This window comes from Oncorhynchus mykiss, chromosome 15 (assembly GCF_013265735.2).
Source record: "Oncorhynchus mykiss isolate Arlee chromosome 15, USDA_OmykA_1.1, whole genome shotgun sequence".
Classification (NCBI taxonomy): domain Eukaryota; kingdom Metazoa; phylum Chordata; class Actinopteri; order Salmoniformes; family Salmonidae; genus Oncorhynchus; species Oncorhynchus mykiss.
The window spans coordinates 69116895-69133575 of record NC_048579.1 but is presented as its reverse complement, the minus strand read 5'-3'; the positions used below and the strand labels follow the sequence as shown (position 1 = coordinate 69133575).

Genomic DNA, 16681 nt, shown 5'->3' with positions numbered 1-16681 from the left:
CTGTGCACAACCAGTTGATTCCAGTAGCCTTGGTTTGGCTAGCTGACCCTGAAACAAGCTTAAATTGTCACGAATGCCGTCGTCGAAATCGTGGAAATGACCGGACCAAGGTGCAGCGTGGTGAGCGTACATTTTACTTTATTATAAATGTCACCAACAAAGCAATAACCACGACGCTTACTAGGGCTATACAGGCCACTAACAAAGACAACTAACCACAAAATACAAAAGGAAAAAAGGCTGCCTAAGTATGATTCCCAATCAGAGACAACGATAGACATCTGTCCCTGATTGAGAACCATACCAAAACATAGAAACACAGAACATAGAGTTTCCCACCCGAGTCACACCCTGACCAACCAAACATAGAGAATAAAAAGATCTCTACGGTCAGGGCGTGACAGTAATATACCACGGCTTTGGGCTGTATCCAGGCACTCCGCGTTGCGTCGTGCATAAGAACATACCTTAACCGTCGTAAATTGGCCATATACCACACCCCCTCGTGCCTTATTGCTTAAATATGTAACCTGACAAAGTTCACATATAAATAAGAGTTATTGATCTATCATTCTACTTGAAAGCAAGTATAAGAAGCTGTAGATCTGTTCTATGTGAGCTTTTATATACTTCCTGTTTTTAAGTTTTGTTTTTGCATAATTTTACTTTTTGTACACCAGCTTCAAACAGCTGAAAATACATTATTTTTGGTTATGGAAAATATATGTCACAGTGGTTTAGATGGTACAATGATTCTCTACACTATACTAGCTTATTTTCTCACATACACTGAAATTATGCGAACTATTCGAGTTTTAACAACCAGGAAACAATTTCATTACCAGCAATATTAGTCTATGAGTGCAAAGCCCTCCTCAGGGAGTGTGCCCGGGGGCCTACCTGATCGTTCTAATGATGCATTTTGCATCATGTTGTTGTGGCCGGTGACACTTTGCTTCCCGAAAGTCTGTCATGGATATTCACCACTAAGGACTCAAACTCAATGTAAATTAATCAATCTTTATTATAACAGCCAGAGAGGTTCACAAACTCAATCCAAGCTTGATGGAATCTCTGAGGAGGGCATTCCCTTTCAGTACTCTCATACTGCTACTCAAGCGAAATCAACACATTATACCAAACACTTCATACCTTCAAACCCTTCACTCTGGGTTGTACAATCTAAAAAACACACACATACACAAGGGATCTGTAGACTCAGATTGTTTCCAAGCTCTTACCACTATTTGGTTGCATTGACCTGTTCTGTATTTACTTCCTGTGACATCAACTAGTCAAAATATAAAACCTGTTTTTTAGCAAATCTGCTAGGGCCTTCAAAAAGTTGGTGCTGACTTATCAGCTCAGTATTCGGTACTAAAACATTTACTTGGATTTACTCCAATTCTGGACAGTGTTCCACGTCATGGAAACAGATGATTGTTTTAGATGACATTACCTTCTTACTTAAATCACTGGTATATTCAAACTATGGAATTGAGTAATAATAATAGAATATTGTCAAATACGTATCTTATTCAATTATTCATACCTCTGTCCCAAATTTTCCCACTGTGTCAATACAGCCTGTTTTCAGTGAGTACCGTTCACTTTCACTGGTGGCTTATCTATTGGTCCACAGGAAGCTTATCTTTTAACAAAACACCAGATGGCAGCCTCTAATATTATATTAGTCCCAAGGCTCAATCCCTCTGTTCATCATGTGACCTTGTATTGAAACATTTACTCCTTCAAATTACTAAGATATTGCCTTATCAGAGGGCTATCTGAAAGCCACTAATATTACCATTCACTTTGTTACTTTCACTAGTCTCCATATCTGTTTCCTTCAACTAGGACCCTCCCTTTCTTCCCAATAGGAAAGACCCTCTCAATCACTACTGCTAATGCACACGGATCACTATCAAACTGTGTTCTGCTTTCACTGCCACTGTAAGGTTTCAAAACAAACAAAACAAACATGATAACTTTTTCCTTATTGGATTTAAGTCTACTCTTAATATTTATTACCAATTTCTGTTGGATATTCACTTTCTGCTTCACACTCATTAAATGTCTATTATTTTGAGATTCATATGTAATGCGCCGAAATTATAAAATACATTGGCCAATTCAGAAGGGGAGCAATAAACTTCGGAGAGAGACTAAATAGACTGGGAGGCAGTGTCAGACCCCCACTCCTCCTGGGAGTGCCCTCTCCTCAATTTGCCTGTTTACTCATTGGTTTAATATCTGATCTTTTGGGACATCAACGAAAACTCTATCTGGGGTACAATAAACGGTAGCATTAAGTTTAGTTAACATGTTACGGTTGGGTGGGTGAATACAGAAAATCATTTTCAACATTCATTGATCCTATGGAATGGGGCATAGGTTGTTTCACAATGTATTATTGGGGTGGAGGAAATCCCAAAAGCGTTTATATGTAACGCCCGGTGTCACGTTCTGACCTTAGTTCCTTTGTTTTAGTATGGTCAGGGCTCCTCGTCAGAGGAGGAAGAAGATCGTTACACCCGGGGTGTAGTGAGGAAGAAGTCAGGCGCAGGAAGCAGAGAGTTCAGGGCAGCACTTACTTTTAATGCACCACAACGGTGAACAGATGCCAACCAAAACAAATGCCCCAAACTTAAACAGTCCAGCAAAAACCCCAACACACTGACAACCGTGACATACAGCCGTGTACATCGAAATAATCCCGCACAACCAGCAGGTGAGACGGCTGGTAAATAAAACCCAACCAATCAGTCTAAACTAAACACAGGTGAAACCAATAAACAGAAAAGGGGAAAAAAGGGATCAGTGGCAGCTAGTAGGCCGGTGATGACGAGCGCCGAGCACCACCCGAACAGGAAGGGGAGCCACCTTCGGTAGGAGTTGTGACATTATAGCTTTATTGGTTAGGGTCTTGTACCTTTACCAAAAGTGGAGGTAGTAGCACCCGTATCCATCAACATAAAAAAAACTGGAATGAGTAGGTGTGTCCAAACTCTTGCCTGGTACTGTATCTTTGGAGAGGGCATAACAGGTTAAGGCTCTGGAGAGGGCGCGACCCTCAGAAATAATGTCATGACTCATGACCAAATATCTATCTTTGGAGAGGGCACGACCCTCAGAAATAATGTCATGCCTCATGAGCAAATATCTATCTTTGGAGAGGGCGCGACCTTGAAAAGTAATGTCATGACTCATGACCAAATATCTATCTTTGGAGAGGGCGCGACCTTGAGAAGTAATGTCATGACTCATGACCAAATATCTATCTTTGGAGAGGGCGCGACCTTGAGAAGTTATGTAATGACTCAAATATGACCCAAATATTTAACGGCGCTTCGGCATAATTGCATCTTACTGGGGGAAAATGTATGACAATTTTCTGCTAAAAAAATCAACAATGACAGAGCGACCTTGTGACATAATTCTTCTGATTGTGAGCAAACCAAAAAACGATCAACATACTGAACCAAAATACTCCCTCCAGGAGCAACAAAAGAAGAGAAGAGAAAAGAAAGAAAGCATTAGCTAAATCAATTACTGAAAAACAACAACTACATGGAGGCACCTGGGATAAACAGTGTTAGGCATCAGGGGTGCTCTAGCATCTACAGCATCATTTACTATTCTAAGGTCTTGCACAACACGATAATCACCAGATTGTTTCCTAACAGGGAAAATTGTTCTGTTACATGGCGAATTCGGGCAGAGAACCAGAGCGCCTCTTTCAACAAGCGCACTATGAATGGGAATGACTACCCAGACTATTTGCATAGCCCCACCCCTTCTGCGCTGTTGCTACTCTCTGTTATTATTGATGCATAGTCACTTTGATAACTCTACATATTACCTCAATTACCTCAACTAACCGATGCCCCCGCACATTGACTATGTACCGATACCCCCTGTATATAGCCTCGCTATTGTTATTTTACTGCTGCTCTTTAATTATTTGCTACTGTCTTTTCTTAAAACTGCATTCTTGGTTAAGTGCTTGTAAGTAAGCATTTCACTGTTGTGTTCGGTGCATGTGACAAATAAAATTTGATTTGATTTGATACCCTTTTTGGCTTCTTTGCTGAGAGGGTACTGAGCTTTGTAAGGTCTGTGGGTGCTTTTTGGAACAAGCACAACTTTCATGCGTGCAATGTCGGTCTTTGATTTAGCCCACAGATCTTCAGGTATATCTTTTAGCCAATCATTGATCAACAGGAATTGGTTATTTTCTTGGTGTTGTCGTTGCAGTAGCACAGTATGGGGAAGAGAAAGTTGCTGTTGGAGCTGACCACTTTCTCTCTTCTTCCCAAGACACCCAATCAGTTGTTTCCATCACTTTCTTCATCTGGACAGCTACATCTTTCCATTGTGTTCCAGGAGCTTTTGATAAGCTACAGTGGGGAACAGAGCCAGGGAGTTCATACAGACTAATCATAGTATCCGTCAGCAACACTCCAGCTGCTACGAAGTCTTCTCCTCTGTATATCCCATTCATAGTTATCTCATCTTTCTCTTTTTGTTTTGACAATCTCTGTTGGTATTCAGGGTCCTCTTCACATAAGGGAACAGCAGCAATAGAATGTAGGTGTTTAGACACTTCCCGGTTAGCATGCAACGGGGAAGCAAGGGATTGCTATCTCAGCTGTCCCTCAACATGTTGATCATTCAAGTGTCCAACATAGTAACAGTTCATCAGGCATGGGAGGATTCCATTTTCTCTCAATCCCAATGACAATCCTTCTTCAGTACAGGCATTTTTTATTTGAGGGGGACAGACAGGGCAGAATTCTATGTTTGATTATCTCAAATGTCAATAAAGGGGTTTTGGGTGGACAAAATTGGTCAATTTTAGCAGTTGACAGGTCTCTTCTGGTTCTTCATCATTGTTTTCTTCATTCTGTTTCCGCCTCATCCCACGGTTGGTAGCCCCTCATCCACCTCCTCTTCCAAATGGTTTGTCCACCTGCACGACAACAGGTGGTGACGGCCACTCTCCTTGGCCTTCTCCTACTCCAAGACAGTGTCGTCCGGGTTAAGGTTTGACTGGGGTAGGCTGTCATTGTAAATAAGTATTTGTTCTTAACTGACTTGCCTAGTTAAATATTAAAAACTAAAAAGACGATGTTACCTTTCTTCATTTTTATGTTTAGTTTTATTGGTTTTATTGTTGTATTTTTTTTCTTCTACACATTCATTTAAATTGACTTACTGAAATCAGTTGAGTTGTCCTTCTAGGTTTCGTAGATGTTGTGTTTCCTCCCAGACGCGTCCCACAATGGAGCTCTGTTACGGGTGGGTCCTCACCCTCTTTTAGTGAGACGGGAATTTCCCTTTATGTCTTCCCAAGAATGTGCCACCGGTGTTCCCTCTCAGACCTTCATCGAAGGATCACGTCGAGGAGATCAAACATCCTGTTCATGACGCCAGGATTGCCATTGAATTTTCACCACTAAGGACACAAACTCAATGTAAACAAATCAATCTTCATTATAATGGCCAGAGAGGTTCACAAAATCCATTCAGGCTTGATGAAAACTCTGAAGAGGGTGTTCCATTTCAGTCCTGTTATACTGCTACACAAACAAGTCATATAAGCATGATTTAAATTATTCATTATTTATCATTAATGTTGTTTGCTGCACGTGACTGACTGACACCTCATGAGGCTTCTTCTCTCAAAGCTGGGACCTTGAAACTGAGATACTGATTTTGGTTCCCAAAACAATGTTCTGGGCGTACTGCCAATTGGTCGGAAGAGGACTATCACAGTCACCTGGAGGGATGTGTACAATTCATTGCTATCTCTTCAGACAACAACATTTTCCCTCAAATCCAATATCTTGAAAACTTGACTGCTGACATGCAAAACATTTTGGAACTGTATCAACAGTGGACTAGTGAAAAAAAATACTGAAAGATACATTTTTGAGCGGATTCTCCCTTTAAGAATTTCATAATTTAACCACCAAGGCAAAGGACTTCACAAGGAAATAGTTAAAACATGTATTTGATAAATAGCACTGTAACAGTATAATGATTACAGTGTATGGACTTTGACAGTAGCCTACAGCAAAGGTACATTTAGAATAATATAATATATTTTATATGGACTTGTAAACATTGGCCACGTGAGTTGAAATCTAAGCAGGGCATTATCCCAAGCGGAACAGATAGCGTTCCTCTTTCAGGGGGGAAGATTTAGCATCTAGCACCGACCGATCATGGCGGCCCTTGGCAGTCGTGGAAATCGTCTTGACAATTCTCCTAACAGACAATTAAAATCTGTTTTAGCATCTCCAGAGAAAGTTCGTGAACTTCTCAACGCAGGTGTGTTGTCGGATGAAAACAGATCAACTGGGTAAGTTTTTGGAGAATTAACGAATGCTATTTTTTAGGGACCTAACGTTAACTAGTTAGCTAGTTTGCTAGCTAGCTTACTGTGGCTGGCTAGCTAACTAGATACCCAGTTACGGATCTAGTTTCCACATGTTGCATTACATTAGCAAGCAAGATGCACACTTTATCAAGACAGGTTTTTTTATGCCTTTTTTTACTCGACAGCTAATTTGTGTTTGTTTTGTTATTTTACAATACTGTCTAGCCATTATAGCTGGCTATGTTACGTAAACGGTCAATCATATATGCAATGTAAATAATAATCACAAATGATCAAGACATTTAATTGCAGTATTGTTTTCATAGTAGCTGCTGCATGCGCCACTGTAGTAACATGCAATGTCTTCGAGTATGAACTTGGTTATATGTTGTTTTTTTTATACCATATTTGATTGCTCACATGGGTCCACATGTGTGTTCATAAATTAGGGTTTGTAACTATCAAATTACTGGAGTGGCTATGTCATAACCCTCGAAGTACCAGCATGAGGTGAAAATGGCATCCATATTGGTCAGGGAGAAATCCAAACCAGTGTAATTGGAATGAACTGCAGTAGAGGCATAGTCCTAATTTTACTTATGAAAGGAAAATAAAAGTAAGGTATGTGTTCTATCAGAAATTGTGTAACCTAAAATATTGTCACATCATTTAATAGTTTATACAGGTTTTATACCAATGTTCTGTATAAATGTCCTCTAAAATATATGTAAACAGACCATCATAAATATCTAATTGTTTGTTTTCTTGGAAAGATGTGAGTGCTATTTTATGATACAATATCAGTGCTTGTTGCATTTACAACTTGTCTAAGTCCTATCATCAATGATGTCAGCCAGTGTCTGGCTGTGGATTGACTGCATTGTTTGAATGGAATGTTGGCATATTGGCAGTTAATTAAAACAATTTATGGTATCATACCTCTAAAACTATCTGGCTAGCTAGCTAACAAACGTACAGTGCAGATAAACGCATTATGATAGGGATGATCAACAAGGGGCTATATTTTCTATTGAAAATAATAAAGGATGTGGAAGGTGTGTTTAACGATGTTCTAGCGGAGTGGCATTATTTTCCAGAGAATGCATACAGCCCCAAATTGATTATCCCTTATATACCATGGCTATAATTAGCACATTTGTCACTAGAAATGTGTTAAACATCCACTGAAGTAGCTAGCAAGGTTACTAGATAGCTACACTAGTTGCCGTGGTAACCAATGTGAGAGAAATTACTTATTTACCTGATTTGTTGAATATTAATAGTTAACAACTATATGCTTAACAAATAGTGAGAGATAGTCATGACTAATGCTGTGCTTCTGTAGAGGGTTGGCTCCTCTCTTACACATTCACTCCCCTCAGCTGGTTTAGGCGTGTAGTCAAGGACTTTCTTGGAGACTACGGGACAGAGAGAACATGAGGGACGGAATAACCTGTTAGCTTTGCTTCTGAGTAACTTGGTCACACAGCGTAAGACAAGAGTGACCACAGTTCTTGAGTCTATACTTTTTCTTTTACAATCTTCCAAGGGCACAGCTGTGTGGAGATATGAAGAGAACAGAGGCTAGCTTTAACTGAAAGGAGAAACGTAACTGCTGTTATCACTTGTTTGTGCTCTATGATCTCACACTACCAATACACATAGGCACAAGAAGATAATAAGGTAGCTTATGATGCCCCGGGCTGCTGGGGATGGGTGGAACCAACCATGACTAAGCAGTTTTTGGGTTTCTATATAAACCCCTTGCATTTGTGTATTATTCGGACTCTCAACGATCACTTCTTGGTGGTCGTTGACCAGCTCCATTATTGCAAAAATGAATCGATATTAAGGTATAATTGTTTGAAGAAATAACAGTCTCTCCTTATTGGTTAGAATTTCCACAACACGAAACAGACAGACTTTCTAGTTTAGCTAACCAAACCATCAGTCCTAGCTTGCTATTATGAAAATCAAATTCAACAATACCAATACTGTTTTCAAGTTGACTTTTGCGTTCAAAAGCAGCTCAAACAAAACATGTAAACATGACCTATGGCCATTGAATTCTACCATACAAATATACTGTACATTATAAGGAAATAATGCCCTTCAAGCCAATTAGAAACAAGTTTTCAATGATGCCATGGTATAATTAAGCAATAAGTCCTGAGGTGGTATGGTAAACTCAGCAAAAAAACAAGGAGCGTCCTCTCACTGTCAACTGAGTTTATTTTCAGCAAACTTAACGTGCAAATATTTGTATAGACATAACAAGATTCAACAACAGACAAACTAGACAAGTTCCACAGACATGTGACTAACAGAAATGGAATGTGTCCCTGAACAAAGGGGGGGTCCAAATCAAAATAAATAGTCCGTATCTGGTGTGGCCACCAGCTGCATTAAGTACTGCAGTGCATCTCCTCATGGACTGCACCAGATTTGCCAGTTCTTGCTGTGAGATATTACCCCACTCTTCCACCAAGGCACCTGCAAGTGCCCGGACATTTCTGGAGGGAATGGCCCTAGCCCTCACCCTCTGATCCAACAGGTCCCAGACATGCTCAATGGGATTAAGATCCGGGCTCTTCACTGGCCATGGCAGAACACTGACATTCCTGTCTTGCAGGAAATCACGCACAGAACAAGCAGTATGGCTGGTGGCATTGTCATGCGGGAGGGTCATGTCAGGATGAGCCTGCGGGAAGGGTACCACATGAGGGAGGAGGATGTCTTCCCTGTAACGCACAGCGTTGAGACTGCCTGCAATGACAACAAGCTCAGTCCAATGATGCTGTGACACACCGCCCCAGACCATGACGGACCCTCCACCTTCAAATCGATCCCTCTCCAGAGTACAGGCCTCAGTGTAACGCTCATTCCTTTGACGATAAACGCGAATCCGACCATCACCCATGGTGAGACAAAACGCGACTCGTCAGTGAAGAGCACTTTTTTCCGGTCCTGCGATGGTGGGTTTGTGCCCATAGGCGACGTTGTTGCCGGTGATGTCAGGTGAGGACCTGCCTTACAACAGGCCTACAAGCCCTCAGTCCAGCCTCTCTCAGCCTATTGAACAGTCTGAGCACTGATGGAGGGATTCTGCGTTCCTGGTGTAACTCGGGCAGTTGTTGTTGCCATCCTGTACCTGTCCCGCAGGTGTGATGTTCGGATGTACCGATCCTGTGCAGGTGTTGTTACACATGGTCTGCCACTGCGAGGACAATCAGCTGTCCGTCCTGTCTCTCTGTAGCGCTGTCTTAGGCATCTCACAGTACGGACATTGCAATATATTGCCCTGGCCACATCTGCAGTCCTCATGCCTCCTTGCAGCATGCCTAAGGCACGTTCACGCAGATGAGCAGGGACCCTGGGCATCTTTCTTTTGGTGTTTTTCAGAGTCAATAGAAAGGACTCTTTAGTGTCCTAAATTTTCATAGATGTCACCTTAATTGCCTACCGTCTGTAAGCTGTTTGTGTCTTAACGACCGTTCCACAGGTGCATGTTCATTAATAGTTTATGGTTCATTGAACAAGCATGGGAAACCGTGTTTAAACCTTTTACAATGATGATCTGTGACGTTATTTGGATATTTATGAATTATTTTTGAAAGACCGGTTCCTGAAAAAGGGACATTTATTTTTTTACTGAGTTTATATGGCCAATATACCACGGCTAAGGGCTGTTCTTACGTACAACGATACACGGATCGCTAGGACACAGCCCTTAGCCATGGTATATTGGCCATATGTCACAACCCCCTGAGGTGCCTTATTGCTATTGATGAACTGTTTACCAACATAATTAGAGCAGTGAAAATAAATGTTTTGTCATTCCTATGGTATACGGTCTGATATACCACGGCTTTCAGGCAATCAGCATTCAGGGCTCGAACCACCCAGTTTATAATTTACACAATGTTATGACAGCACTGGCAAACCATGGTTGACCAAAATGGCTGACCTTTATCCATCATAAGAAGGTCCATGACTATTCTAGTATTCTAATTCCTAATTCTATGGTTGGTACACTGTGTATATGAGATGTTGCTGACTTGTGCGCGACACAGAATATCATACATAACATTTTTAAAGTACCCTATACGAATTGTTGTATTTGATGAATGTTTGTTTAGCCCTATAACTATAGCTAATGCAAATTCCTTCTGTGACATGTTTATTCTTCTTGTGAATTTCAGTGTTCAGGGGGAGCTGGATAAGGTGGCACCAAACGGTAACAGTCAAGTTCCTTGTGAAGCGTCTAACAAAGAAGCCTTTTTCACAAGAGTGGAGTCCTACTCTATATCCTTTCTGCATCCACGCTGTGACATTACATGTTATACTGCCAAAGAGTTGTGTGAATAACCTTTTGAGTAGTACTGTAGTTGTCCAGCACACCCTTTGGTGTCTTTTACACACTAATAACATTGCCTACATTCCCCTTTTCACATGTATTTAATCATAATGCTCATTATGATAATATCTAGTGTGCTGTGTATACTTCCTGTGTAAAAAAGGTTTCCTTAGCGGGAGCACTGTCTGAGATGGGCAGGAAAGCCCCGGACTCTCTCCCCCCTGAAATGTGCCAGCTATGGCTGGATCAACGTGGGATGTGACATGTTGAAATGTTCAAGTTGCCAGGCTTTCCTCTGTGCATCACTACAACCAACCCTGGACTTCCAGAAATGTGAGCAGAGCAGAGCAACTGGTTTCACACCCTCTGCTGAATGTTCAACCATTATTACAAAAGCCTTTGTTTTTGTTATTGTTTAAAACACAGAATGTTGTCATGAATCTGTAGCTAAATTCTACTTCTTTCCTCACCATAGATGATTCCCGGATAGCAGAGATAACTCGACAACTACAGACACAGCATGAGAAGTTTTGTCCATGGCCAGACTTTCCATGCCCAGGTAATGCAAAACTTAAATTAATTAATCTTTGATTGGAGGTGGGTACCATTGTCTGTGTTCATTAGGCAACAAAATAAAGAAATTGTATGGATGTACTGAAACAGGGAGGGACTACATGGACTTGTCCAATAAGAAACAGTCATTTTTAAAATTTCTGTTGTGTACCTTACTGAACCTGACCGTGATGTTGTATTGCCATTTTAGACCGGTTCTGGCTTGTCCCGGCGAATGAGCCATCAGTGCTGCTCAGTGCTTTCCTGGTGCGCTTTCACACCACCTGTCTCCTGGAGCAGCAGCTACCTGCCATGAAGCCAGAACAGCTTAAAACCATGGTGAGGGAGGGGAGCCATGTTCCTACACAGCAATGAATCACCTATAGAAAGATGGGCTCTGTCCAGATACTAGCCCCTTCCCCTTGTGGAGGTCTATCTATGAACCCTTGGTTTGGGAATGCAGTTCAGCTTTTTCCCCACATGGCTTCTTGCATTACGATCCATTATCCTTTGCACAAAGACAATCCCTCCCATCTCACCACTTTGTTTCCCTGCAGTCTTTGACGGAGGATGTGATTAGCACTCTACTGCAGTTGATTGAGGATGAACAGAAGAAGCAGGGCAGGTCCCCTCTGAAGTCCACCTCTGATGCCCTGTCTGTCCAGGTGGCTGCCTGCATCGTGGCCCTCTGTGGCTGGACTGGAAGGTTAGACAAGGCTCACAATCTCCTTTTTATTGACAAAAAATTTAGAGACGAAACATTGTAACATTAGAAAAATACCACATATCACTCTTACCAGATTGTGGCACTTAAAAGCCTTTATTGAATTGGCATCTCCATGTAGGAAAGTTAAAAACATTTTCTTGTCTTAACTTTTCATTTTGGAAAGCAAAAAGCAGCTTAGCATATTAACTCAACTCTTTTTTTTCTTCCCCTCTGTATTCATGTTATATTAATAGGTTTGTTTCCACCTTCTCCTCTTGCTGTTTTTGCAGCCCAGCTCTGCACGCCACGAGCCTACCCCTCCTCACCTGCTCCTTCTGCATGCGCAAAGTGGGTCTGTGGAACTTCCACCAGATGGAGGGAACGGGAAAAGAGGTAGAGGGAGACGTCCCAAAGTCCCCCACCACCCCGACGTCATCTACACCCCTGCCTGCACCCGAGGCCCAGGGGGACAGGAAGACTCCCACCTCGCCCTCACCTTCTCCTACTCCCTACCGCAGGGGGCTGCGGAGCCAGGACAAGACCAGAGGCTCAGAACAGGTAGGTCTCAGGCAAGGCAGGCCACTTGAACTGGACAAATAGGTTAAGGTGGGAGTTGGAAGTTCTAGCAAACCTGTTTCTCCAGTTTCTCGGTTCTTTGTAGCTTTCATAATGTTGTAACGTGGACTCTCATACCTCTAGTCATGGATCTGTTTGTTAAAGTTGTTCTCTGTTGATTGTGTCTTGGCAGCCTGTGGGCAATCCGTCCCCCATGGTGGTCCGCACCCGCAGCAGGGACTCTCCCAGCCCCAGCGAGGAGCAGCTTGGCCCTCTGCCCAGGGGGAAGAGGCCCATGACCGGGGGCCGAGGCCAGGGGGAGGGGACAGGGAGCGAGGGGACTGCTTCGGGGGGCTCCAGCCCCCAACGCAACCCCAAACGCATGTGCCTCTCCTCAGCCAGTAGCCCTGTAAGTCTTTACTCTCTGTGTTTGCACCAGGTGTGTCTGGATTGTCCAGACCTGGGATGTGTGTGTACTCTGTAGCAGATATAATACAGACAAATATATCTATTTTAACACCACCCTTACCTAAAAATGTCTGCCTTGTTCTAACTGATCTTGACCACTGGGTGCATGGGGGAGGGGAATGCACTTCAAGGTGAAGTTAAACTACTAAACTGACCCATGAGCAGCATCTAACTTCACCCTACTCCGGTGCATGCCACATGCTATGCAACAGTCGCCTGTTGACTTTCTCCATGCTCTTGTTTTCAGGATGGCCCCCTGCATAGGAGTGTGTTTGACCCACTAGCCCAGCACAGAGACTGGTGCCCCTGGGTGAATGTAGGCAAGGAGAACACCCAGCCCACTGGTGGTGTACCCCTGCTGGGCCAAGACGGAGAGCACCAGCAGGGCTGGAAGGCTGCACTGACTCTCCTCCTCCCCATGAAGAAGCACTTCAGCCCAAACAAGGCAGCCAGTCCCCTACAGGTGAGAATCAAAAACCTGGATGTGGTAAAATGGTGGTCCTGTGTCTCACTTGGTTGAGCATGGCTCTAACAATTCCAGCATTGTGGGTTTGATTCCTGCTGGGAGCACCCATACGAAAATGTAAGCTTAAAAGGATGTAAGTCACTCTGGATAAAAGCGTCTGCAAAAATGGCGTACTATTATGACAATGGAGAAATGTATATTGCATTGTTAGTTTCAGCATTTGGTCATGCCTCTGCTATATGAGCAAGCTTCCATTTCTAACACTTCTGTTCCCTCTTTCCTCCAGGGTCCACATGACAAGTCTAAAAGAGTGTTTGCTATCTTCCGTCAGTGGCAGGTATCTTCCCCATCTCAGTAAGGTCTTCCTCTCCACCCCAGAGACAGGATCATCGTGACATTCTCCATTGATATTCTTCCCTGTGGTATGCTGTACTGTACTAGTTGCACTGACAGTGGTTTCATATCCGTGTGTTTCTCCCATCCGTTAAGTCAGGTTTACAATCATGGGGGGGTGATATGAATTGAAGTACAGATGAGGATGGTTTTGCCAATGAACTTTGGAATGTTGCCCGGCTGCATGGTTCGAAAGCGATGAGTTCTTCACAGACATTGCCCACCAAGGAAATTCTGTTCTGAATGCAGTTTTTTAAAAGTGGGTTGACTTTACACTAAACTTAGAACCCACAGAATGCAATGGCACACGGACACTGCCTGGTCTCAGACCTGCGCCTTGCCTCGTTTGTTTTACCTCCTATGAAGACCACATGTGCTCTTGTCCTGTCGTGTGTCTATGGCATATATGAGGGACAAGGACTCTGAAATCTACCCCGTGAGAAAGAGCCATCTGGCTTACACTGGAAAAAAAGTCAAATGTATTATCTTCAAAGATCTGTCATGTAGAAGTTTTTTACCCTAAAAGCTGTGAGGAAGTCGGTTTTTTTTTCAGTGCTGTTTTTTTTCCAGAGAATATAAAGACGTAGATATAGGATTTCTAAACTTTAGGCGTACTAAATTTTTTTGCAATTTTGTTACACAAATATTTTTAGAAACTTCGAAAAAGCTTTTTGGTTGTGTTAGTTTGCAAGTCTAAAGTGCTAAAGGGAGGGAGGGGGAAATGTTTTACTTGTAGATGTTAAACCAGGTAGAACACATCATTTGCCGTAGAAGTCAGAGGATGTTTGGGGAGAACATTGATTTAGTCTTTCATTCCATTTGCCTTTGTGGTTTTCTTAGCCAATGCAGTCCCTTCTACTGTGCATGTGCTTTTACTCTCCTAAGAGGATTTAATAAAATGTTCCTCTTTCTGCATGTTTATTTTTACTCTGCATTTTATCTTCATGTGTTCCCACAGCATATCCAATTTGTTGTGGAAGGATAAACTAATGACAAATTAAAATGCGACTTCAGAAGAGAACATGTCGCCGGCACTGTTCCAGTAAATGTGGTCTTAATAAGTAGTTTGGAGAACGAAGCTTGGATCTGGGCCTGTATCCACATAGCATCTGAGTGCTGATCTAGGATCTGCCTGTATAATCTTGTCAGTTATGATCTAAAAAGCACAACTGATTCTAGACCAGCACTCCTACTCTGATATGCTTTGAGGATACAGGCCATGGTTTTGAGTGGCCCTTAGTCTTCTCACAGCAGCGTCTATGACCTACACAATAGCCCTAACTCTTCCCGGGCTGTCCTGTGGTTCCACACTGAGGTACTCAAGGTCAGCCCATTATCCATTACAGTGGCAGTGAAGAGTTTCATTTCAGGGTCCTCCCTGGTGGCCATTTTGTCTGCTCTCATTTAAAACCAGACAACATGTGCAGTTTTTTCCTTCACATCTTAGAATCAGTCAAGCTTAGTACTAGTAATGCTACTCAGGTTGAGGCGTAATATCTAGCCTATTAGTCTGACTTACACAACCAATGGTAATATATTAGAAAAAGAAAGCAGTTAGTAGAGAAGAAAAACATGGCTGTTATGAGAGCAGCAGCTAACTGAGTTTGTCCTTGATACATCATTGCATTTATAGCCTTGGTCTTGCTCAGAAAGAACTCTCTTGGTTAGGTCCCATCTGTATCCTATGTTGTTGCCAGTTGCCACCCAACATCTGTGCATTCACCGCTGGGGGAGGGAAGGGGAGTCAAACAAATATGCCACATGATGGGGGAGAATCTGTCTGAACTGGAAGCAATCCCACAGAGAAGGACGTGTCCATGAAACTAATATATTCCTGAACTCGGAACCAAAATATGTAAATCAAATCAAATGTATTTATAAAGCCCTTCTTACATCAGCTGATATCTCAAAGTGCTGTACAGAAACACAGCCTAAAACCCCAAACAGCAAGCAATGCAGATGTAGAAGCACGAAGCAACTTAAGATATTCACGATTTGATGGATGAGGAATCTGACAAGCGGATCAATGCAAGCTTTTATATTCAAACACCCATTTAATTAAGATCACTTCATTGCTCAATTACACACAAGGACTTACTGAAATTTGATTTCCACTTTTAACCCAACCCCTCCGAAAGACTACAGTACCAGGCAAAAGTTTGGACACGCCTACTCATTCAAGGGTTTTTCTCTATTTATACCATTCCTACATTGTACAATAATAGTGAAGACATCAAACTATGAAATAACACATATGGAATAATGTAGTAACTAAAAAAGTGTTAAACAAATCAAAATATATTTTATATTTGAGATTCTTCAAAGTAGCCACCCTTTACCTTGACAGCTTTGCACACTCTTGGCATTCTCTCAACCAGCTTCATGAAGTAGTCATCTGGAATGCTTTTCCAACGGTCTTGAAGCAGTTCCCACATGCTGAGCACTTGTTGGCTGCTTTTCCTTCACTCTGTGGTCCAACTCATCCCAAACCATCTCAACTGGGTTGAGGTTGGGGGATTGTGGAGGCCAGGTCATCTCATGCAGCACTCCATTACTCTCCTTATTGGTCAAATAGCCCTTACACAGCCTGGGGGTGTGTTTTGGGTCATTGTCCTGTTGAAAAACAAATGATCGTCCCACTAAGCGCAAACCAGATGGGATGGTGTATTGCAGCAGAATTCTATGGTATCAATGCTGGTTAAGTGTGCCTTGAATTCTAAATAAATCACTGACAGTGTCAGCAGCAGAGCACCATCACACCACCTACATGCTTCATAGTGGGAACCACACACGTGGAGA

At 42.4% G+C, this 16681-nt stretch overlaps 1 protein-coding gene across 2 annotated transcripts; it reads left to right on the top strand.

Moving 5' to 3' along the window:
• The first annotated feature begins 6123 nt into the window (after positions 1–6123).
• On the top strand, positions 6124–14799 carry LOC110490606 (nuclear-interacting partner of ALK). 2 transcript variants are annotated; one of them, XM_036945096.1, is made up of 10 exons: positions 6124–6367; positions 10588–10690; positions 10925–11075; positions 11218–11301; positions 11506–11633; positions 11852–12000; positions 12255–12558; positions 12749–12964; positions 13271–13486; positions 13776–14799. In XM_036945096.1, exons 1-10 carry the CDS (start codon positions 6231–6233, stop codon positions 13845–13847), a joined length of 1560 nt encoding a protein of 519 aa, XP_036800991.1. In that variant the 5' UTR covers positions 6124–6230; the 3' UTR covers positions 13848–14799. The 2 variants fall into 2 exon arrangements, with proteins under 2 accessions (XP_036800991.1, XP_036800992.1); XM_036945097.1 differs by having other exon boundaries at positions 6127–6367; positions 12291–12558.
• Positions 14800–16681: the final 1882 nt, after the last annotated feature.

What these genes read in the sequence shown, in the direction of transcription:
- LOC110490606 (XM_036945096.1), top strand. Translation starts at nt 6,231, where the DNA reads ATGGCGGCCCTTGGCAGTCGTGGAAATCGTCTTGACAATTCTCCTAAC. An exon ending in GATGAAAACAGATCAACTGG is followed by an intron (nt 6,368 to 10,587) that starts GTAAGTTTTTGG and finishes TGTGAATTTCAG; the next exon opens with TGTTCAGGGGGAGCTGGATA. An exon ending in CAGAACAGCTTAAAACCATG is followed by an intron (nt 11,634 to 11,851) that starts GTGAGGGAGGGG and finishes GTTTCCCTGCAG; the next exon opens with TCTTTGACGGAGGATGTGAT.